This window comes from Malus sylvestris, chromosome 11 (assembly GCF_916048215.2).
Source record: "Malus sylvestris chromosome 11, drMalSylv7.2, whole genome shotgun sequence".
NCBI lineage: Eukaryota > Viridiplantae > Streptophyta > Magnoliopsida > Rosales > Rosaceae > Malus > Malus sylvestris.
This window is the reverse complement of record NC_062270.1, coordinates 2,525,949-2,550,298: the sequence shown is the minus strand read 5'-3', so window position 1 is coordinate 2,550,298 and position 24,350 is coordinate 2,525,949. Positions and strand designations below refer to the sequence as shown.

The 24,350-nt window shown below is 37.8% G+C and overlaps 4 protein-coding genes across 8 annotated transcripts; 2 read left to right on the top strand and 2 right to left on the bottom strand.

Annotated features, from left to right (window-relative positions):
• Positions 1–3,550: 3,550 nt before the first annotated feature.
• LOC126588506 (zinc finger A20 and AN1 domain-containing stress-associated protein 8-like) lies at positions 3,551–5,742 on the top strand. Its single transcript, XM_050253606.1, has 3 exons — positions 3,551–3,666; positions 3,817–3,895; positions 4,823–5,742. The coding sequence occupies exon 3, from the start codon at positions 4,851–4,853 to the stop codon at positions 5,367–5,369; it is 519 nt and encodes a 172-aa protein (XP_050109563.1). The 5' UTR covers positions 3,551–3,666; positions 3,817–3,895; positions 4,823–4,850; the 3' UTR covers positions 5,370–5,742.
• Positions 5,743–6,676: 934 nt separating this feature from the next.
• LOC126588507 (zinc finger A20 and AN1 domain-containing stress-associated protein 8-like) lies at positions 6,677–8,641 on the top strand. 5 transcript variants are annotated; one of them, XM_050253611.1, is made up of 3 exons: positions 6,677–6,790; positions 6,931–7,012; positions 7,717–8,641. In XM_050253611.1, the coding sequence occupies exon 3, from the start codon at positions 7,730–7,732 to the stop codon at positions 8,237–8,239; it is 510 nt and encodes a 169-aa protein (XP_050109568.1). In that variant the 5' UTR covers positions 6,677–6,790; positions 6,931–7,012; positions 7,717–7,729; the 3' UTR covers positions 8,240–8,641. The 5 variants fall into 5 exon arrangements, with proteins under 5 accessions (XP_050109568.1, XP_050109564.1, XP_050109567.1 ...); XM_050253607.1 differs by having other exon boundaries at positions 7,702–8,641; XM_050253610.1 differs by having other exon boundaries at positions 6,699–6,796.
• Positions 8,642–8,920: 279 nt separating this feature from the next.
• On the bottom strand, positions 8,921–11,731 carry LOC126588505 (uncharacterized). Its single transcript, XM_050253605.1, has 2 exons — positions 11,509–11,731; positions 8,921–9,719 (listed from the first exon to the last, which is right to left on the bottom strand). Exon 2 carries the CDS (start codon positions 9,693–9,695, stop codon positions 9,138–9,140), a length of 558 nt encoding a protein of 185 aa, XP_050109562.1. The 5' UTR covers positions 9,696–9,719; positions 11,509–11,731; the 3' UTR covers positions 8,921–9,137.
• A 6,279-nt stretch (positions 11,732–18,010) lies between these two features.
• LOC126588492 (AP2-like ethylene-responsive transcription factor PLT2) lies at positions 18,011–21,600 on the bottom strand. The gene is made up of 10 exons (XM_050253584.1): positions 21,445–21,600; positions 21,144–21,328; positions 20,662–21,040; positions 20,269–20,351; positions 20,144–20,152; positions 19,921–20,009; positions 19,716–19,789; positions 19,547–19,597; positions 19,385–19,461; positions 18,011–18,905 (listed from the first exon to the last, which is right to left on the bottom strand). Exons 2-10 carry the CDS (start codon positions 21,283–21,285, stop codon positions 18,166–18,168), a joined length of 1,644 nt encoding a protein of 547 aa, XP_050109541.1. The 5' UTR covers positions 21,286–21,328; positions 21,445–21,600; the 3' UTR covers positions 18,011–18,165.
• Positions 21,601–24,350: the final 2,750 nt, after the last annotated feature.

Genomic DNA, 24,350 nt, shown 5'->3' with positions numbered 1-24,350 from the left:
ATTTGAAGCTTCATTACCAGGTACAGCCCCAGAGGACGAATGCAATAAATGCCTTTGGAACAAACCTACAAACCGCTGATGATCAAGTAAAACCTTACCATCAGATTCCTTCATCTGGTCAAGCTTCCTCTTCATGTTTGTAGCATAGTCATGGGCGAGCCGGTGCAACTGCTTATTCTCATGCTTGAGCCCTCTAATCTCCTGTTTGAGACTCATCACTTCAGCAGCCAATTATTCAACTTGGCGGGTTCTAGCAAATAGGCGTTGGGCCATATTAGACACAGAACCTGCACACTGAACACTAAGAGCCAGAGAGTCCTTAACAGCCAACTCATCAGACCGTTTGGAAAGTAGTCTGTTATCTTTGGGAGTGAGAAGGTTCCTGGCCACCACTGCAGCGGTCATATCATTCTTCATCACAGAATCCCCAACGGTAAGAGGACCAGTAGGGGATATGAAGGATGGGCGCCATATGTTGTCTGGAGAAGGCGTGGCTGTCTCTTCTCCAAGGTTCAAGTCAAAACGACGGTCGGAGGGTCCAGACATTTTCAAATGTGTTGAAGAGGGAAGAAGTCAGACAAATCAAGATCTTAGAAGTGCAAGAAATGAGCTTCTACTGGTAGAGATTCAAGTGTGCTGTGGAACTTAATGCCAGCCTCTATAAAAATCTGCACTCGACGGAGCTTCAGAAATCGAAGAGGCGTTTGCTTTCTCAAAAGCTGGGCTGCTCAGAGACCACGAGGGCCGATCTCAGAAATCGAAGAAGCACCTGCTTTTTCAGCCTCGTCAGCACCTGTCACATGCACACTCAGCTTTGCGGAAATTACGGGCAATCTGTCGAAGATTTCTGGTGAAGTAGAAGGCACGTGAATCTTACTGTTCAATCACCGCTCTCCATATGCACTATCAACTCCTCGGGTACCACATATAACTTTGTCAAAGATCTCTGACAAAGTTTAGGCACGAGAATTTCGAAGTTCCAGCTACCCTACTATTACCCATAAGGGTAAAGGAACAGCACCACTGCTTGACAACTGGAAAGTCCCTATGTGTGTCGACCTCCGTGTTTTGCGGCAAGACAGGTTGGCAAGAACGTCCAACCTTTACTCACATTCGAGAAAAGACTCCCAACATAATTACTTTCTAAAAAACCGGAGTAGCACCGCTTTCCGAATCTCGAGAGTCAGATCCTCGACGGGATTGCTTGTTCGAAAACCGAAGAGGCACAACTCTCAGAACTTCGATAGCCAGATTTCCTTAGATAAAGCTTGTCCGTAATCTTCACACGTAACATCAGCTTTCCAGATACCACATACCACTTTTTCAAAGTGCTCTGACAAAATTAAAACACGTGAAGCTGGCAGCTCCCACTACATTGCTGTGACCAAAAAGGGTAAAGGAATAGCATTACTACTTGTTATTGGGAAATCCCTATATACATTGACCTCCCTCCTCAACGGACAGGAAAACCTGCAAAAATGCTCAACCCTTTCTCGCATTCGAAAAGGCACCCTCAACATAACCTCTCGAAATACTCAGCTTTATTTCCCCCCGATAATACCTCAGCAAATAAGCCACACCAAGAACAAGAGTATCTCATATCATCAGGGTCGAAAGCAAGAGTATCCCATATCATGCTTTCTCCCTGTCTTTGTCTTTGTCCTTGTCCACACCTGCAGGACAAGGAGAAAGAGAGCAGTCAGTCGGAACCTGAAATCAAACCTCCAATTTGGAACTGATTGCCTGGAGCCTTTGCCTGGTTGCTTACTTAGCATTGCTCTCGAGTACTCATCCTCAACTGCTGTCAAGGTCACGAATTCCACCGGCAAATGCCTCATGACAGTTGATCAGATATTGGCTCTTTACACTGAAGCTGCCAAGCGTGGATGAGTCACTATGAAGGAATGTTCTGAATGACCATTTAAATGCAAAGGTTGCACACCACTTCTGCCATGCAAAAGATTGAAGCAGAAGGTTCAACGGTGAGCTGAAACAGATCACTACAGCACGACACCTTTCCATACCACATTCATTATTCCGTCAACAGCAAAACTATCCCATATCATCAAGGTCGAACGTACTCTAGATTTGATGGACTTGTTTTGACCCTCAAATTTTTGAGTCGGCCTTATACTCTGAAAGGCACCAGAAAACCCTCCAGCATAGTTCAAGAATAAGCCTGTGGAAAGTTACTTCTTCAAAAGCAAAAGTATCTCATATCATCTCTTATCCATTTGCTTCTCCTTATCCTGGCAGTTGAATGAGAGACAAGGAGAAGGAGAACAATCAACCGGAAGCCGAAGTCAAACCTCTGATCCTGGGTTGCTTACTTGGAAGTTTGACTGCTTACCTTGTCTGTCACCTCTTTCGGCAGATCTCCTAGCTCGGCGACTTGGGGGACTCCTACTATAGGGTTTGTATCACACTTGACTAAGCCCGAAACTACAACTAAGCTTCAAGTGAAATTGATACATTACCTTGTGCGTCAACATCAGCTAAATACACCATTCCCGGATGGAGGAAAGGTACTTCCAGAGAAGGGCAGATGAAGATCAGACCACACTTCAGTACTTAGAAGTTTCGTGATTACTCAAGGGATTGGATCTTGCAAGTCCCCAACCGAGGAGTTTCCCTCACTCGGGAACTTAGGGGAGCACTGTTTGTACCATACTTGACCAATCCCGAAACTACCGAGCACCGGCCAACGCTATACTGTCAAGGACCCAGAAGAGTTCCCCTCCGACCAGGAGGCCAATCACTACTCGACACGTGTCAAGATTAGAAGCCAATCATAGCGCAGCACGTGTCGACATCAAGAACCAATCATAACATGACACATGTCAATGTGACAAAGCTACAAGTTTTTCTATAAATAGGGGTCATTCCCCCACAATATGGCCTAATGCCATTTGTGTTAAATCATTCACAAGAACTCACTAAATTGAGAGCTTGATCCTTTGTACTTGTGTAAGCCCTTCACTACTAATAAGAACTCCTCTACTCCGTGGACGTAGCCAATCTGGGTGAACCACGTACATCCTGTGTTTGCTTCTCTGTCTCTATTCATTTACGTACTTATCCTCACTAGTGACCGAAGCAACCAAGCGAAGGTCACAAAACCTGACACTTTCTGTTGTACCAAAGTCTTCGCTGATTTTGTGCATCAACAACCAGTATGTTTATTCGTTGTAATTTTTACTCTAAACAAGCTCATGTTATCAAATTCCAAATGGGTTTGGTTTAAATTTTTTTCAGTGTGCCAGGAACAGTTTGGTACATCAAATGTCATAATACAATTAGTCAAATTTTTTTAATTATCCAACAAATTATCTTATTACACTTTTATATCAAACCGTATTTCCATCACATTGAATAATAGTTTTTACTTTGGAAAGAATAAAATCTCAACATTACCATTGTGATTAACCGACCACTACACCTAACCCTTACCAGCATATTTCCCAACCTTTTCGAAGAAAAGGGACAAAAAGGGCAATTCATGAGAGCCAATGGGATCCCGCCACGTCGGACTCATGGTAGAAATAGTAGTTATTAAATTGCACGAGAGGGTCGAACAGGAAAACGAAAAACAGAGAAACACGACTCTCTCTCTCTCTCTGGCTGGCTCTCGCTTTCTCTCTCCTCGGGCGATCCAAAATTTGCTAGGTTAGGGTTTTTGAATATCCCCTAATTTCAATTACTGTTGATTTCTTTGAATTTGGTTTCAAGTTGTCTGCTTTTGATAGAGGGCTTTCTTTGATCTTTGTATTCGATTGCTGCCTCTGATTTTAATTCTTGGTTTTTTTGGATGAACAGGGGCTTCGTGTTCGATGCGATTCTGAGCTCGGGAAATCGGTTTCAGAGGTTCAATTTCAAGAGGTTTTCTTTTAACAGGGTACGATTTCGGTGTATGTGTATGTATATTTATACATGTGCTTGTATAGCTGACCAAGTTCGGGTTTTTTTTGTAGATTTTAGGTGTTTTTTAGGGGTTGTCTGCAAATTTGGGATTTGGAATTTTTGTGTTGATTTAACAGGGTACGATTCCAGGTGTTTTCAGGGGTTATCTGCAAATTTGCAAATTTGGGTTTTTGTGTGGATTATTATTTGAATGATTATTTAGTTCAAATTTGAGAGTCAAGGGTCAGGTATTGGTTAGTTTGTGAAGTTATTGTAATTGCTAGTTGGGGTTGAATTTGAACTTTGGCACAAATGAAGAGGTCTATCATAATTAGATTTCATTTTCATTTTTATTTTGTATTTGAATTTATTCTTTTGTATGTATTTGCTCTCAGTTCGTTGATAGGTGTTTGTGTGGCTTGACTACTAATACTTGTCGTCACGACGAATGTGCATTCGGGTATTGTAATAAAGATTTTGCTTCTGATTTTTAGCTGGTTTCTGTTTTCTTTTATCTTATTGAATTTGCAAGCATATGTCCTTGTGACACAAATTCAAAAAGAATTTTTACTGGTTTAACATCTTTGGATGTTATTAATTTCCGGATTGAAATCTAAACGGTTTCTGTTCAAAGATTAGTTGTGTGGAAATTATAAAGACAATGCAATACCCTGACTTCACATTCCTTGATATTATGTCACATGGAATCGTATAGTCTTAACAAGTTGTGCCTTTCCAACAAGAATTTAGTATTTACATTGCTTATATACAACCAGCATTAAATTATACTGCGAGCATTATTTTAATTATACATGGTGTTCGGTAAGTTATTGCTTGTGTTTGTTCTTTTGATTTCGTGTATAGGGGGCTTGTGAATTTCCGCTTTTACTGAGCTGTCCCCCATTAAATTGCTGGTTTTCAGGTGTTCTCTTTGCAGGTAAGCTGAGTAGATGGAGCACGAGGAGACTGGATGTCAAGCTGCCCCTGAAGGTCCTATTTTGTGCGTAAACAATTGTGGGTTTTTCGGAAGTGCGGCTACTATGAATATGTGTTCCAAGTGTCACAAGGACATGATGTTGAAACAGGAGCAGGCGAAGCTTGCTGCATCATCCTTTGGAAGCATTGTCAACGGAACATCAAGCATCAATGCAAATGAGCCTGTTATTGCTGCTCCTCCTGTGGACATTCAATCTCAGCCAGTAGCACCACAAACTATCAGCTCACAACCATCATTTTCCTTTGGTTCTGGGTCATCTGGTGAGCCAAAGCCAGAGGGCCCGAAACGATGCAGCAGTTGCAACAAGCGGGTTGGATTAACAGGGTTCAATTGTCGGTGTGGTCACCTCTTTTGCGCAGTACATCGTTATTCAGACAAACATGACTGTCCTTACGATTATCGCACTGCTGGACGGGATGCTATTGCGAAAGCCAACCCAGTAGTAAAAGCTGAGAAGCTCGATAAAATCTAAGCCTGGTGCAGTGAAGTTTCATTTTCAAAATTGATGCTTGTTTTCATCCACGGGATGGCTTCAGAGTCTGCAGCGGTATCTTAGCACTTGCCCCATTATAATGTTACATCTACTTAGGCAAGGGTTTAGGCATCTCTGCAGTCTGAAGAACTCTGTATTTGTTATGATTGGAAGAACTCTATGTGTTGCTCCAGTGTCTTTTAAGTTGTAGTCTATGCTGGTTTGGTGGACATGATTCGGGTTAATCTTCGTAATGTGTCCCGGCGCTGTTTATATCGCATTTGTTTCTTCTAGTACATTGTCAGTGGATCTTGTATTGTAAAGTATCGATGTGGTTTCCATGCATAATTCTATTTACTCTTCCTTTTTGGTCGATCGGGTTTTCATGCGTGTTCTTAAAGATTTAGTTCTCAATACGATCATGATCAATTTTTGAACTCAGAATGTAACTGTTGTGAAAGGAAAGAACACTTGACCGGTAAAAGACGCGGAAATTTTCTGGCAGTTAACACGGGAAAAGGACTTGTAGCTCGGCCCTTGTATCCGAGGTTTTGTGTTCAACTCTCTCCTCGGCCCTTGTATTTGAGGTTTTGTGTTCAACTCTCACCTCGTATATCATTGTTGTAAGTGATAGTGTTTGTTCGTTTTTAGTATTAGTAAGTTTTTTACCCGATGTGGAAGTCGCTCCCTCCATGGAGAAATTTTGGGGTTTAGCAACCGGATCACCTGTTTGTATGGAACAAGTCCGAGTGCGGACCACCTTGCTCCCATGGGTGCTGTATACCTTCAAATGGTGGTAATATTCGCTATCCTATTTATCACCGTTTGGTGAGTTTAAATTTTGAAAAATGTGTTGTTCATTCCACAAATTTTAAAATTTAAACTCATATGATAGTAAGACGAGTAAAAATATTCCCTTGTATGTGGTATTGTGTTTATGCCTTCACCATTGTTTTGTTTGTCACTTGTGCGCTGATAAAGGAGGGAATTGAATTCCATCTGGATCCACTTTGTAGGGATCTTAGAAATTCTCACATTTTAATCATTTATCGTGTATCGTATAGTCAAAAATTATTTAAAATTAAACATAAATAGTATCTGACGAAAATTAATTACACAATATACGATAAACAGTTAGGATGTGAGAATCTTTAGGGCTCTTGCAAAATATATCCGCGGAGAATCCCCTTCCGTAAAGGAGAATATATTAGCTCCCTGACAAAAAGGGACAAAAGAGGAAATTAGCGCCAATTGAGGTAAGACCTCCCGCCAATAGAAAACCGCCACGTCGACATAATAATAGAAATGGTCGTTATTAAATTTCACGAGAGCGTCGCACAGGAAAATAGTGAAACACGACTCTCTCTCTCTCTTGCTGGCCCTCGATTTCTCTCTCCTCGGGCGATCCAAAATCTGCTAGGGTTACGGTTTTGAAAATCCCCTAATTTCAATTACTGCTTGATTTGTGTGTATTTGGTTTCAATTTATACTTTGGATCGGGGATTTTTTCGATCTTTCGTATTCGATTGCCGACTCTGATTTTAATTCTTGGTTTTTTTAGGTGAACAGGGGCTTCGTGTTTGATGCGATTCTGAGCTCGGGGGTTTCAGACTTGCAATTTCAAGAGATTTGTTTTTAACCGGGTATGGTTTCTGTGTATGTATATGGATATGTTTATTGTGCTTGCAAAGCTGACCAAGTTCTGTTTTTTTTTTTTTTTATTGATTTTAAGTGTTTTCAGGGGTTCTCTGCAAATTTGCAATTTGGGATGCATGTATATGTATATGATACGACAATAAAAAAATATATTTAAATCATATTTTAACTCTAAATATCCAAATTCAATTTCATTTGATTTGTTGGAGAAGAAAAGTTGGAAATCTAGTCTCTTTATCTGCAAAAAAAGCTCTGTTTCGTATTAATTTCTCATTTAAAAGTGTAAAGGTATCTAAAAGCCGGATACTTGTTTCCCAAATGTGGGATACGTGTATCCATAAAGTTAAATCCGTATCCTTTGACCGTGATATGCGCAACTGAAGTATCTGTGCTTCATAGGTGCTTGTATGGCTGACCAAGTTTGGGTTTTTGTTGATTTAGGTTTCTAATGGGTTCTTTGCAAATTTGCATTTTGGGATTTTTGTGTTGATTACCCAGTTTTTGTTGATTCTAGGGGAAATCTGCAAATTATTAATTTGGGGTTTTTGTGTGGATTATTTATTTGGATGATTAGTCAAAATTTGAGAGTCAAGGGTCAGGTATTGGGTAGTTTGTGAAGTTATTGTAATTGCTAGTGGTGAGAAATCTGAGGTCGAATTTGAACTTTGGGTTTCAGGTGCTCTCTTTGCAGGTAAGTTGAAAAGATGGAGCACGAGGAGACTGGATGTCAATCTGCCCCGGAAGGTCCTATTTTGTGCGTAAACAATTGTGGGTTTTTCGGAAGTGCGGCTACTATGAATATGTGCTCCAAGTGTCACAAGGACATGGTCTTGAAACAGGAGCAGGCGAAGCTTGCTGCATCATCCTTTGGAAGCATTGTCAACAGAACATCAAGCATCAACGCAAATGAGCCTGTTGCTTCTGTGGATGTTCAACCCCATCCAATGGAGCCAAAAACTCTCTCTTCGCAACCATCCTTTTCCTTTGGTTCAGGGTCATCTGGTGAGCCAAAGCCAGAGGGCCCAAAACGTTGCAACACTTGCAACAAGCGGGTTGGATTAACAGGGTTCAATTGTCGGTGTGGCCACCTCTTTTGTGCAGTACATCGTTATTCAGACAAACATGACTGCTCTTACGATTATCTCACTGCTGGACAGGATGCTATTGCGAAAGCCAACCCTGTCGTAAAAGCTGACAAGCTTGGTAAAATCTAAGTGTGGTGCAGTGAAGTTTGATTTCCGAAATTGATGCTTGTTTTCATCCATGAGACGGCTTCAGAGTCTGCAGCGGTATCTTAGCACTTGCCCTATTGTAATATTAGATCCACTGGGGAGGGTAAGGCGAGTTAGACATCTCTGCACTCTGTAGAACTCTGTATTTGTTGCGATTGGGAGAAAGCTTATGTGTTGCTCCAGTGTCTTAAGTTGTAGTCTATGCCGGTTTGATGGACATGGTTCGGGTTAATCTTCGTAATGTGTCTATGCGCTGTTCATATCGCACTTGTTTCTTCTAGTACATTGTCAGTGGATCTTCTATTGTAAAGTATTGATGTGGCTTCCATGCGTATATGTATTTACGATCGATTTTTTATCTATTTTTTGCCGATTGGGTTTTCATGCATGTTCTTAAAGATCTGGTTTTCTATATGATTATGATCAATTTTTGAACTCAAAATGTAACTGTTGTCAAGGGAAAGAAGAACAGTAAGACGGTAGAAGACGTGGAAAATAGCAGTTTTATTGGCGGAAAATGGCAGTAAACGCATGAAAGAGACTTGTAGCTCGGTCCTTGCACCCGAGGTTTTGTGTTCAACCATCCCCTCTTTTCATATCACTGAGCTAATTCACAAGCGAAAATTAGATAACTTCTGAATTGTAAACAATGAACAAGAGAGATTGGGTAAATCATCATACACAAGAACAAAACTACAAAAACTACATGTAAAGTAATGCAGAACTGAAGTTCACAACAAATACTTTACGGTAACAAAATTTCGACTGACAGAGATTCGAGGAGAAATTGTCCACGGTTCTACAATTTCCGTCTTCGATTATTTTCTACTTTGAAAGGGTTCACAAGCCCATGATCTAGCACTACAAAATCCGGTTCAAGTTAGAAAGAAATCCCTTTAGATTCAGCTTCAAGATACTTGCATATCTTCTCCATAACCTCTCTACCCTTGGCACTGTTCTGCACAAACTTCTCAGCGCAGCGTTGTTCAACCTTTTCTGCCATTGATGCCAATGCTGATAAAGGCTTGATTCGAATGCTAGTCTCCTGTCGGCATAATGTCCAGCCATTTGGGTTCTCAGGGTGGGGATCATACCTGATCTTCTCCTCCACCTCTATAAACTTTTCGAGGCTAATATTATTGGTGGCGAGTTGCATTGATCGTGCTTGCGCATCCACAACTGTTGACTCAACGCAGTGGCAGACATCCTGGCGAACAATTTTGCGGACAAACCATGGTCCTGGCGCATGGACAGTGATAACACGTGTGGTGTAAAGCTTTCCTGTGCTGGGATCAAGCTTGTGGTTCAGCGTGTCAACTTCAAGGATATGTGATAGTGTGCGTTTGTTTTCAGCATCAGCAAATTTTTTCCACGATGCAGAAGTCACCCGCTCCCATGGGTGCTTGTATGTGTATTCTTGTGTGTATGCCCTCACCATTGCCTTTGTTTGTCACTCCGTGTGCTGATAAAAGATCATCATATTAGTTAGAAGAAAGAGTAAGATCATATAATGTGTTTTAGCTTCTCAAACATCATGATACATACTAGAAAATTTCAGTTAGAGAGAACTTTAAGAATGAGAGGACTCATTGCTAACGATTTAGCTCATCATAGCCAATGCAACAGACTGCAATCAATTTGACTATTGACAATTTCTAATCAACAACAATTCCAGTGGGTAAATGAAACTAGTAGATACGAGTATTCAGACCACAACTGAATATGATCATTTCACATGGGAACCTATATAACATACCAATCATGCAATTGGGAAACACCAATTAAAAAAAAAAAGTATGCAGAGACTACAATATGACAGTGCTGTTAATTTGGCAAAGTTCGAATTACTGCGTACTATGTGGTCTGGTTACCCAAAACAAAAGCAGCTACCATATAACGTAACTGCGATGACATATTTGTGCTTGATGTTCAATTTTACAGCGACGGAGAACAATACTCTGACATCATAAACTATTCAAGATACCAAAATGCTAGATCAGAGATAAGCTGAAAGAGAACTATAAAGCTAAATTTGAAGTCGAGTACTGGATAGAACAATTCTATTTGTAAGTACATGGATAGATGGTGTCTAATGCCATCAAATGACTAACCACCGAAAATACTGAGAAGCCTTTCTGGATTGATCTTCTCATCTAGACTTTTCACTAGTCGGAGGATACTATTTAGGTTCCAAACTCCTATTACAGCTATTACAGCTGATATTCGTTTACGCTCTCTGCCATATATTAGACTACTATCCTCCTTGATGCACATCTCTAGAACACAAGACACACCAAAACTGACAGTTGTAACAGAATTTCTAGACGACGATGAACAGAATTTCGATTATCACTAATTAAACTCATTGTGCTAACTGAAAACAGTTACACTACAAACTTGCCTACATATGGCATCACAAGCAATATACTAGCAAGCTGAAAAACTAAACGAATCAGGTAGTTATAGCTGGAAAAAGAGCAGCACCACGGGCTTTTATTCACTACAATGAAATTACTATTCTTGCACCGTCGTCCTAGTTTTAATATAACCCCACGCTGGGCTACATTCGTTGTCTAAGCAAGGTGAACATCCCAGAAAACCCAATACTATCTCGCCCAGAAATCAAGTTTCTCCATAGGCAAAAAAAGTGATCCTAATCTTAACCTCCTACGAGCAAACGGAGAAATGGGCAGAATTCAAAAAACCCAAAACCGGATCTTTGAAAAGCCTATGAATTCTCAAGCAACAACATTTAGTTCCTAAGGAATTCAGTAACACTAACCCTAATCTCAAAATTCCTCCACACTTCTTTGTGATATTGAAACACAAAATTGAATCTCACAACAAATAAAGCCATCCAATTTTTTTCACCACATACGCAACAAATCACACTTGCCCCCAAAAAAAAAAATTAAAACAAATCACAGATGTAACTGCAAACCCAGAATTTTTTTTTATCCAAATTCAGAAGCAATTCACAAATGGGTCCTCCAAAATCAGAAATCTATGAACTTTATCCACTGCAGTATCAGCTAAAAACACAAAAAACTCCAATCCCTAGCAAATCAAGAACAGGGCCAATACAAACACGTAAATAAAAAAATTCATCAACTTTTATCAATCCTTAATCCCGATTTGGGTTCAAATTCACAGCGAAAAAATACATAAATCCAGCACACAAAAAAAAGTACCCAGATGAAAAAACAAGAAATAAAAGGATGAATTACATACAAGCTTAGCAGAGACCTTACCTCAACAGAGAAATCAATGAAAGTCTAATGAAAATATTAAAAAAATTATTTATAAAACTTGGAAGAAGCGATTGATGGAGCGCTTTTCTTGTGCTTGTACAAATTGCCCTCCTCCAGTTGATGGCTCTTCTATTTCTTGGGGAAGTGGTTAATGGATTTCTAGCATCGCGGCACTGGTATTTCGCAATCGCCGCTTTAAAATTGTCCTTTTATTCTATTTATTTAATTTATTTTATTATATTGGGACCTTTAATGCTTGCTTGAGGGTCAATTCATTGTAGAGAAGGACCCGAAGACCTTTTGGAAATGGGATATTCACTTATGCTCATAAGCGTTTCTATTAAGAGCAAATCGTACCTTCTAATAAAAATAAAAGCAAGTGTCCATAAGCATTTTAATTTTTGTTTGTCAAACATTTCCTCAAAAGTGTTTTGGATGATTTGAAAACGTTTTTGATTATTTTAAACTTACTTCTAAAAATGTCAATAGTTTGCTGTGATATGGATGTTTGTTTTTTATAACAAAATGTCGATATATAATAGATAATATGCCTATATTCTAACAGCAACCAAAATGTGTCAACATGTTATTAATACATTTTGACAATTTCAATGGATGCAGGGAGAATTTATGCTTTTATGTGTATTGATATTCTACTCCACAACAACAATCCTTTCCAAAAATAGTTTAAAATTTATCAACGTTTATGACGTAGATTAAATCAAACCAAGAAGAAAACCCCGTTATTCCTTAAGTAGTAACCTAATAAAGCACACCTTTGCAAATAAACCAAAAGATTGAAAAATTCTTCCATGCTACGTGGCAGTAAATGCTACGAGGATTTAATGATTTGAATTAATTCGGGTTATTGCTTTTGTTGTGGTTTCAAGTTATCCAATTCTCATAGTATTTAATGATACGTAGCATAGAAGAGAAACCCCAAAAAATCGCATAACACAAAAGATTGGAATGTTAGCAACACAGTCGGTCTTTTGTTATACCACTGGGTGGTGCCAACGACAAACCACAAAACTACAAACTGTACGACCTAACACTTACATATCGAGAAAACACGATCTGAATGTTAATGTTTCCGAGACTTCAATCTGAATGATCTGCAAAAATAGGAGGATCTATAACAAGAAGTTGTCCTTTGCAAATACAAAGGTGGTGTGGTGCTCCAACGGAAGAATTCAAGCCCAAAGTTCCAGACAACGTTTCTGCATCTCGACAAAACTACTCGTACTATCTGATGCAGATTTAATATTTCCGTCGATTGCTACGTGAAGGAATCTAAATCGGGCACACAGATAGTTTCTGGGAGATGGAAGTGGTTGATGGCAAAACTAGCAATAACAAGTGTCTTGCATTTGAAAAGAGCTACAAAGAATCGAATGGCCGGTTCCAGGTTGTCTTTGGTGGATTCGTTTGTGCAACGGAGAAGTTGGACACATTTTTGTGACCAATGAAATTGTAAAGGCACAACTCTCTCTCTGTTTTTTGTGCTCTTGAAGAGGTGCCTTTAGTGCATTATAGATAGTGGTTGCAGAGATGGAAGTGGATGGCTGTAATGCGAGCAAAAGTAAGATCTATCTCTAAAATACACGGCTTGAATAATATAACATGGAGTGAGATTTACATGGTAATTTTAGATCTCATGTTAAGACGAAGAGGAATGTTGAAGGACTCTCAAAAGTGAAATGGACACTTCCTCATATTTTTTGCACAATGTTTTTTAGTGTTGGTAAGAAAATTGACGTTAAGCTATAAGGTGACAGAGAGTCCATGAAGAGTCTCGCTTTAGAGGGAGTTACCTTAGCATTTCCATAATATGGATAATAAGTGATAATGGTGTGGCTTATATATACGGTTTAGCAAAATTCAGTTTACATATTCAACGTTCTTGTAAATATCTCTTCCGTATATACCACACTTTCATGCTCCTATATCCCTGGCCCCATGATCAAGCATTTGCTTTCTAGCTTCATAAGCAGCTCCATAGGCTACACAATTCTGCATCCTTTCATTTAACTCCGTCTCATCAAACCAATCCTTCAACATATTTTTGACCGTCGGGATTCGACTGACACAGATGGTTTATCCGTATTCCAAGATTTTCAGAATGAGGTGGTGTATGGACTCTGGAGGATTCGAGTTTACATTGAAAGAAATTTCCGCCATTGTTTGGTATAATGAGCTCCGCTCATGTAAAACTTGGTAAGAAAAACCCAAAAAACTATTGGTAAAGATATGATAGATCCGCAAACATAAACAACAGCCCACTGGCAAAAACGTAGAAGATGAAAAATGATAATGATGTGGCTGATATAGACGGTTTAGTAAAACACACTTTACATATTCAACATGCCTGTAAATCTCAATTTCTTATATATCACACATTCCTGCTTCTGTATCCCTCGCCATGATCATGCATTTGCACCTGATCCCTCGCCCCATGATCAAGCATTTGCACCTGATCCCTCGCCCCATGATCAAGCATTTGCTTTCTGGCTTCTAAGCAGCCCCATAGGCCCATAGGCTACACAATTTTATATCCTTTCATTTGGCTCCATCTCATCAAACCCATCCTTCAACATCTTTTTTATCGTCGGGATTCGACTGCCACCATCTAGCATGATAACCTCATCAACCATTTACTTTCCAGCTTTGCATCATTGACAACTCGCAGTTTAATGCTCTAAGCCCCTTGTTCACCTCTTTAGAATTGAATCCTTTTTATTCCTCTTTTTTATCTCTAGCATATAAAGCGGTTCACGATTTTCTAATCAAATTACAACCTAAGAAACAAGAATATAGCACTGAAAAATCCTGTATATGCAAGTTACAAAACATGAGGTTGAAAGAGAGGACCTGGATTGTCTGCCCTCCCCATCCCATCCCCTTCCCATGCCCTTCTATTTGAACGGTCACGGTTAAGCCACGTTAACATTTTATATTAATTTTTTAAAGAGATATAAGACAAAAAGCAATGGGAATATAAAATGTTGACGTGGCTTAACCGTGACCGTTCAAATAGGAGGGTATGGGAAGGGGATGGATGGGGAGGGCAGACAATCCAGTGTCCTTACTTTCTATCTCTCATCTTCACTAGTATGAAGTACTTTTCATTTGTACTTTTCAATGGCCAATGCACTCACCTTCAAACTATCTCCCCCAAGATCGAAAAGTAAAGTTTTATTCGGCTCACTATCTTGCCCTCTTTGCAAACTGCTGTAGCGGTTGCAAATTCTTCCATTTTGTTTGTGCTACATCAACGAATGGATCCATTCTAATTAGCTTCCTCCTCCCTGTCCAGAGTTGTCATCTTCTTTAATAGGCGTTTGAACGTGCCAGAGATGGTTTTCCGTCGTCCAAGATTTTCAGAATGAGTTTGTGTATGGACTCTAGAGTATTTGAGTTTACATCGAATGAAATTTCGGTCATTGTTTGGTATAATGGGCTCCGCTAATGTAAAACCTGCTAGGAAAAACCCATAAACTTCTGGTAAAGATATGATATATCGGCCAATAGAAACAACAACCCACTGGCAAAAACATGGAAGAAAAAAAAATATTTATTCTCAACTTAGTTTCCTCCAATATCTCAAATTCTTCAAACAAATCATACCAAGACTTTCTCCCTTAACCTTATCAAATTCTTACATTTTCTTTCATAGAAAAAAAAAAAAAAAAATCTCTGTCTTGATTTTCACCAACTGTAAAATTTAGACTAGCTCTTTACGTAACATTTCATGCCAATTATCATATTCATGATTGAAGAATGATAAATAAGTTCACTCATTTTACATGGTCACTTGTAATTCAGTTTATAACCAATCTAATGTGCATGCCTTGCTGTTGAAGAATAAGTTTAATTTTCCTTTCCCAACAGATTTAGATACAAAAAAAAAAAATGTTCAAGAAATTAAATTTACCTATTACCTTGTTATTGTTATTGAAGCTTATAATGTAGCTAATAATGTATTAGCAGAAAACTCTATAAAATCTAATTTTGATTTCAGGATTGGAAAGGGATGTATATATTTAGGGGTGGATTTTTTTGCCAAATTGCCGTACCAACCGAATTGCCAACCGTGCCATACCGATTTTGTGCCAAATTTTTTGTACCAATCGGTAATGGTACGGTATTGTACCGTACCGAAATTTCATGGTACGGTATTGGTAATGGATACCATTACCACGGTATTACCGTACCATACCAAAAATACAATATAATTTATAATTTATAAATTATATAATAGATAATTATATAACACATATTTATAATATTCCAATAATTTGAAAATAAAACCCTACTTATATTAGTATTGTTGTTGGTGACTTTGATATCTTAAAATTGTGGAAATCAAACACAAAAGAGTTCCTAATTCTTTCACAAAATAGCCAAAATATCTTTGTAACCCCCACTTCTACTGTTGCTAGTGAAAATGCATTTAGCCTAGGGAGAAAGGTTGTGGACCCTTTTAGGGTATCCTTGACTCCTAAAATAATGGAGGCACTAGTGCGTACTAGTGGTTGACTTAGGGCAGATGAAGTAAACTTCTACAAGGAACCAACGAAATATATGCTTCAATTTTACAAGGAAATGAAAGAAGAAAAAACAAGAAAGATATGCTTTAATTTTTTTAGTAAATTTGTTATTAAATGGTTTTCAACTTTAATTTTTCTTGCTACTAATTAATATGTTTTCTTTGTTTGTAATGTATGCTTGACACAAACTCAATCTTCTACAAGTTCAATGCCTCTTCCAAAAGTTTCGACATCTCAAGCTTGAATAACTGATCAATGAATTCTCCTTTTTGAAGTTTACTTCCAATTTTCATTTGGTTTGAAACTTTAATTTCTATTTGGATTGTTAACTTCTATTTGTTTTGGTTCGTAACTTCTATTTGGATTGTAAGCTTAATTTTCATATTGAATCTTGATGCATCATTTGAATTATTATGTGTGTGAATTGTGAATAATGAATAATAGATTAATTTAATTTACAATGTATGAGATAAAGGTACAAAAAAAAAAGTTTTGCCCTTGAATTGGGTTAAAAAAACAAAAACAGATTTTGTCCCAAAACAAAATGGCAATTACCATTGCCATACCATGCCAACCGAACTTTTGGCAATACCGAACTTCGGTATACCGAAAGTTTGGTACGGTAATGGTAATAGATTTTACTAAACCAAAAGTTTGGTACGGTAATTGGTACAAGGGTTTTGGTACGGTAACCGTACCGAACCCACCCCTATATATATTGAGCTAAAACTAGTCGATTTAAAAAACTCCCATGATCTGACAGAGTCTCTCTCTAGGCTCTAGCCACAAGTAATTTTATTGGTTATTTATTTTTATATCATCAAGAGGGGAGAAATTTTGGAGTCCGGCAAGCGATCCGTATAGATCCAGACACCAAAAAAGCCCTTACTCCACTCAATGATTTGTCATGCATTTCCGGCTTATTGTTTGATTAGCGCCTTTTAAAACCATGATGATTATACAAGTGACAGAGCTGAACATCTTCACAACCTCCCGTAGTTTCTGATCTGAAATTGAAACATAGCTTGAAGGTTTTTTTTTTAAATTTTTTTGATGAAAATAATAAAGACCCTTTCTTTTTAGCTGAACCAAGAATAATAAACACCTTAAAAACTTACCATTATTTATCATGAAATTAATAAAATCACCTCAGAAATAAAATTAATCACACATTCAACATTATATCAATTTTGGTTATTGTACACAATCACAATACTTGTACATAAAAATTAATCAATCAATACAACACTGCTCATTTTTCTAAAAGCATTTTTATTAATATAGTTTAGCAAACAATTAACTATTTTATTTTACAATTGTTTATAATCACAACAGGGCATAGGGCATAAGTTGTTTTAAAGCACAACAATACTAAACTAGCCTTAATATTATTGAGGTTCTAATCTAAAACCAATCGCAATACTAGAGTACCAACTGCATGCTTATAAGTCCGTACAATATATCAGTTTATCTCCCACATGATGTAGGACTTTTACATCACATCCTCACATCCATAACCCTGACAAATTTTTTAGCCTCATATACGTGGATACATGTGGTCGTTTGATTTCACGTGTAAGAAAATCCACTTTAATAAGATTAAAAGAGTTAAAGACCACCTGAAACTAAAAGTCACTAGAGTAGCCGAACTTCTTATAATACTTGCATTTGAAAGGTTAACATATACGTGTATTACAATACTTGCATTTGAAACAAGTTGGAAACTCAATTGGAAATAATGTCCATACGGTAACACAAGTAGAATTACATCAGCAGCTGTGCAAAAGGTCTTATGCACACAAAATCTAGGGTTCCAACTTTCACCCATATTCTACTGATCCTACCATGTTTTACCACAACGGGATTAATTTATGGTCAGAGTTCAATGTAAAGATCGAATAAGCAAAATACTAGAACAAAATAAAAGGTCCTCCAGGTCCTTAGTGTAGGCATTGAAAATCAGCTCCTGTTACTTCAGAATCACCCAAAAAAAGGGGTAGTAAACTGTTCCTATCCATCCTCAAGTCCCCCCGATCACAAATTACTAATCTCCCCCACCGCAAGATTACTAATCTCCCCATACAATATCTCAGTATCCGAGCCTCAGTCATTCCACATTGTAAAAATACCCATACCCTCCTCCATTAGGCATATCATAATCAACCTTCACAAGTGCGAGCTCTTCTGCTGAACCCACTCCATTGTTTACTGTTGAATTTGAAGCCAACCCAATTCCAATATTCCCTAAATACCCTCCAGCACTATAGCTCCCACTAGAGCTTCCACTGTTGTGATCCATCACGCCAGAAGAAGAACCCATGTCCATGAGACCTTGAAGCAAAGCTGGGTGTGTACTCTGAAGTCCATAACTATTATAGAATTGCTGGGTAGGATGGTATTGCTGCTGGGTCTGGTGCAACTGAAGCTGGGTTTGAATGTAATTTTGGTATGAAGAAGGGTCATGATGGTGGATGTACTGAGAAATATCATGGTTTTGGAGAGTTAGTAGAGGCTGGGATTGTTGTACATTTTGATCAAGGGTTGACTGAGGCTGCAACAAAGAGTAGGCTTGAAAATTACGACTGGCTGATGTTGATGAACTGGCGGCTCCTGCAGCCGCATACTGAAAGGTGGAGCCGAGAGCTATCATTTCTTCACGTTTTCTGGAAGATTCCAATGCTTGAGCCTCTTTGAGACGCTTTGCTGCCCCTCCTCCTATGGGGAGAGTATTGCTCTCCAAAATGCTCTTCACGTCGTATCGACTCATGTCGAAGTTGGTTACGGCGTTTAGGCCTCGGAATTTTATTGCTGCTATGTCGTAAGCTTCAGCTGCCTCCTCCTCAGTACCTATGTAGAGTTCAATCAATCAAAGTCACATAAATGTGACGAAGAATGATGTTACATGCACCACATTTACTTCAACAAAGTGTCATACACCAAAGAAGTATTACTAGCAAAAGTGGGTATAAAAAAAAAAGCTGAGCTAAAAAAGGTGTTTGATAAAGACTTAAAAATAGCTTATTTTCACAGTTTTAGGTGAAAAAAATTGAAAACGTGAAGCAGCAAAAATGAACTTATTCTCACAATACAGCAGAATCAGTTTTTTTTTCAAAGCACATCATTACCAAACCAGCCCTTATACAAGTAAAAAAAATTACGTATCAACCAAAAATGAGGATACTAATTTATCTAAGTGGGCTTTGCATGAATCCCACATAATCTTATTTATTTTTAATGGGAATATTTATGTGAATATATATTGAGTTGTATATTTGTGATATATACGATCCAATAATTGCATTGTATGCATGGGGTAAGAAACATACTGAAAGTTCCCAAGTATAGATCTTTGTTTCCGGCAACTCTGCCAATCCTTGCTTGCCATCGTCCGTGTTGGTGATGCCTGAACAAAGATTTTGTTTTGTACAATGAGAAATAGAGAAAGAGAGACATGGAGACAAAGCGTGCCTAGCTAGCTAGTTTAGTACCTTGTAACTCCACGATACATGGACGCTCCCCTAGAAAAGCCACTGCTTTTCCTGAAAGTTTAATTAAATGGAAAGAAAAGTTAACACCTTTTAGTGCAAGAAACAATTCTTTAAACAGAAAAAGGTATGAATTACGAAATGGGAAATATGTCTGTTCTATTTCGTTTACCTTCTAATGGCTGCCACAAATTCTTGTCTTGTCATGTTCTTCATCTCCTCCACCTCCTTCTCATAGTTACTGATCTGCAGCAATAGTACAACACTACTTAAAAAGCCATATAGAATATAAACAAAACTCTAGTTATCTTTCCCTTATTTTATTTGGGACACATTGTCAAGCCTTCAATTTTTTTTATTCGCATAAATTAACTTACTGGAAAATTTGTAGTTGTAGATGTTCCCCAATACTTTAGTGCAGCCAAGTCATAAGCCCTAGCTGCTTTCTCTTCTTTGTCATACCCACCTGTTTAAAGTAATTCAAAAGAACAAGAAGAAAAGAAAGGAGATTGCTTTCACATCAAAAATGTTCAAAACCATCAGCTTTTAGAATTCAGAATGGTAAATAACAAATTGTAGCTAGTTAGAATTAGTACTCACCCAAGTAGACTGGAAAAAACCATGCCCGAAACAACAATGACCATGATGAAGATCAAGAAAATGATGATCAGTGAGACATTTGAGGTAAAAAGAACCCTAGCTGTAGGAGAATAAGGCATAAATACCTTGGCGGCCCTTCCTGGATTGTCCTTCCCTTCTGCAACTATTATCCCAAAGATGAGCTTCATACCTTCCTGTCCACCTATGCCTGTTTTATTTATATATATATTTACACATGCAAAATAATTTATGTTAATGTATCAAGAAAATAAATGTTATCTTGGTCACCTGGTAACAAGGAATGCATGGTCACTTATTTTCAGATTTGATATCAAGAGTGAAAGATAAAATAGATAAATTTGATATCAAGGGTTGAAGATAAATATATGTGTTTTTTGATGTTGTAATCTGAGCTCTTGATATAAATTTCAAGAGTGAGTGACCATGAATCCTCGATCACCTGTGACCAAGAAAACAAGACTAGTATTAAGAAAACAAAATTGGATGTAAAAATTGACCTTGTTACACCACGATAAATAGACGTTCTTTGTCCGAATGTGTCCAAAGTCCTCCTTGGGGGAGCTTCCACAGTGGTAACGCTGGTATTATCGGTGCTGGTTTCACATGCTGAAGAACCCTTGCCACTTCCCATTGAGAGAGTCAACGATTGGAGGCTGTTGGATTTTTCTTGGAAATCAAAGTTGCTAGAATTGTCTACAACGGTGTTTTGTACAGAGACTATGTTGTTGCTCGGGAATAAGTAGTCGGAGACAGAATCATTGGCCTGAATATCGTTGAAGGCTACAAGATCTGAGTGGTTCTCGGATTTGCTCACGCCAAGAAAATCAGCCACCTTTGGAACTTCGTCGCTTCCTTGAGTATTAATCAAATGCCACTCTACAAAATCACAAAGTGTATAAAAGAGAGAGACAGATAGAGAGAAGAAAAAGGAAAAAAATAAAACGGACAAAAAATATGCATGGAAAGAAAGAAGAATTACCTTGGTTTTGGAAATCCATGGTATCACTTACTAACCCTAGAGAGAACTGATGAGAATGAGAAGGGTGGAGTTGTGATGGCAAGGAAGAATTAGTAGGAGAAAGAGGAAAGGAAAGCCAGTTGTTTGAATTCATTGACCCCATTTTTCTTTGATTGAACTCTTCTCCAAGAACTCAAAGACCTCTCCTGCACAAGGAAATAAAAATGTTAAGACAATATTCAAAGAAACCCCAAAAAAAAAAAAAAACTAGCGGTGTCCGCAAGCTAGAGAGGAGAAGAAGTGATGATATATAGATGTTTACCCAGGTGACTATATATAGCTAGGGTTTCGAAGAGTGGTGAAGCAGAAAATCTCTCTCTCTCTCTCTCTCTCTAGATTTTATGTATAGAGAAGAATGTAGTTTTGAGAAGATGAGAGAAGAGGGGAGGAGACTGAAAAGAGAGAATCTTGACAAGGATACAAGGTATACTTATATGAATTAGCATAAACTAGGTAGCTAGGGTTGCTATAGTCTTACTCTATATGTCAAACAATGACAAAAAATTAAATAATATTATATAAAAATGTGTTTGTCACCCCTTTGGCATTGGTCATTTTAGGCTGGTCTAACTCTGACTGATCTGACTCTTAACACCATATTCCAACATTTCAGAATCAAGTATTACCACAATAATTATATAAAAAAATATGTTTCTAATTATATAAAATTAGTGTTTGCTATCTCAATCACCATAAACTAAATTAAAGAGACACGAGTGTCACACTAAACTACAAGCCGAGCTCCAAATCAGTCTTTGTACTCAGACAAACCCTAAATTCCAATTTGGAAAAGTCCAACCAAACCTCTTTCTCTCTCTCTCTCTACCCACTAGGGTTTATTGGAACTCTCGACCTCGTAAAGTGCAACAAATGACTCCCGAAGGCCCAGCATTCCCACACTCTACAAATCATCTCCCACTCTCAAACTCTACGTAAAGTTAAACTAGTAGATTATAGATATATCTATACAAACCCAACCGACCTCTCACTCTCTCTCTCTGTTCTTTCACATTTATCTGCAAAGGGATAAATATACTGAGATTTTTTATAAGGTGATCGAAACAATTTTAAAACAGAAGAGAAGATCTGCAAAATTGGGGTGCTCTCACCACCAAAGAAAACCCAGTTTGTGGATCCCCGAGTCCTGCATGTGTTAACTAAAGATGTGAGTGTACGGACAGCAATATATAAACCTAAAAAATCCGACATATTTAATATTAAAAAGGTCTTGGCTAAGGAGTAAGGATTACTCGACTGTTCAAAAATCACACCAAACTCTCTGCTGCTTCCATTAAAAAAATTGGATTGATTCTGAAAAGAAACTTAAGAAAAGATTGAAGGATTTAGCTAGCTAGTTTTTGGTTTCCGCAAAGAATTCTGTTGACCACCAAATTGGTTTGCGTACCCGTCAAAAGATGGGAGCAGATATTTGTTAATTAAATAACTTCTGCTAATGTCCTGTCCACAGTTAGAAGCTTGTATTGTGTTGTGCCATCCAGTTAAGCGTCCAGGTTAAAAAAAATGGAGTTTTAATGAAAAGTCCACGATACTATTTATTTTAACAAAAAATCACATTTTTACACTAAAAAATCAAACTTGGTACTATTCACTTTACCTTTTATTTTGTCCTTATCATTAAACTCAAAATTTTCAAGCCCTTTTCATTAGTTTTCCTTTAAAAAAAATATTAAAGGTCTCTTTAAACTAATTGGAAAATTATCCACAAGTTAATTAGCCTCCGCTAGTATTATATAGAGTTACACTGCACACCCTTACTGACCAAAACATACATTCTAATAGATAAACAAGAGCTAGCATATCTTTTCTTCTTCTAATTGAAATGATAGTCCTACTAAAATAAAGATACTATTGAGCTAGGGTTGGTGTGACGGCTATTCTACAAGGCAAGGGTTGTTCACAAACTTTTGTTTATACCTGAACACTGGTTTGTGTTACAATATTATAGCAAATTATATTGAATGGAACAATAATATTATGTGTCGATATTTCAAATTTGTGTGTGCGTATTTTCAGTCTTCTAAGAAGCCGTTGGAGAATTAATCTTTCTCTGTTCTTTGGCAACTTTGAAAGCCTAAAGGAAGCACTTGTACATTGCATATGCACAGATACGTGTTTATAAATATAACACCGCATCCTGATGCATTCATTATAGAGAGATGTATATAGTTAACAATAAGTACTATTATAGGATACAAAATAAATCCCATATTATATGATAGAGAGTGAGAGAAAGGGGAGGAGGAGGAGCAGGAGTAAATCTGCTGCGAAGAATTTACACCTTTTCAAAACTTTTGGATTTATTTAAATTTTATATGACTTCTGATGAATAGACAGTCTGCTTTCAGAACTGCTGGAATCAATGGTGGTCTTTTTCCAGCTGATCAGCTGCATATTCAGAGAGTTTTCAGAATTAAGATTATACAAGTTCACTAGTACTCATTCACTAGATCCAAAAGTGAGAATCTTTTAGCCCCAGAAATATGCTGCTGAAAAATCAAAATGAACTACAAAAATAAAAATAAAAACAAATTTAAAGAAAATCACCTGCCATTGTTGATGATGACACAGTTCCCGCCATATTCTCGGACATAAATATAATCCTATTTGACTGAAGTGCACCACAATAAGGGGGCAAAAACCCACGTCTATCGTTTTCAACTGATTAAAAAAAGATCAAAACCCTTCAACCGAAAACTGCAAAAGAAGAAATAAATCAAATTAATAAAAACCAAACAAAACCAAATTCATAGCTTCGTTTTCACATTTTAATTTGTACAAGCTAAAAAACTAACCTGAAAAAAATTGCAAAGAAGATCTAAACTAAATGTAATTTTCAAGAAATTAACCGAACACCTCACTCTCTCTCTCTCTGCTTTCTTCTTGAAACATGTGGACTGAGAGGGTTAATATTAGAGAGAGGGAGAGAGAGAGAGGGTGGTGCATAACTTAGCATCAAGGCGTTTCAAGTTCTGTGTGCCACGTATCTGCTATATTTATGCGATTGAGAGCCGTTGGTTTGAATTTAGTTGCAGCCAGGCGAGCCAATTATCCCATTTGCATGCTTGCACAAAGATACACAAAACCAGAAGGAACTTTGACCATAGTATGACCACGATACCTATCTAATCTTTTGCTTTTACTATACTG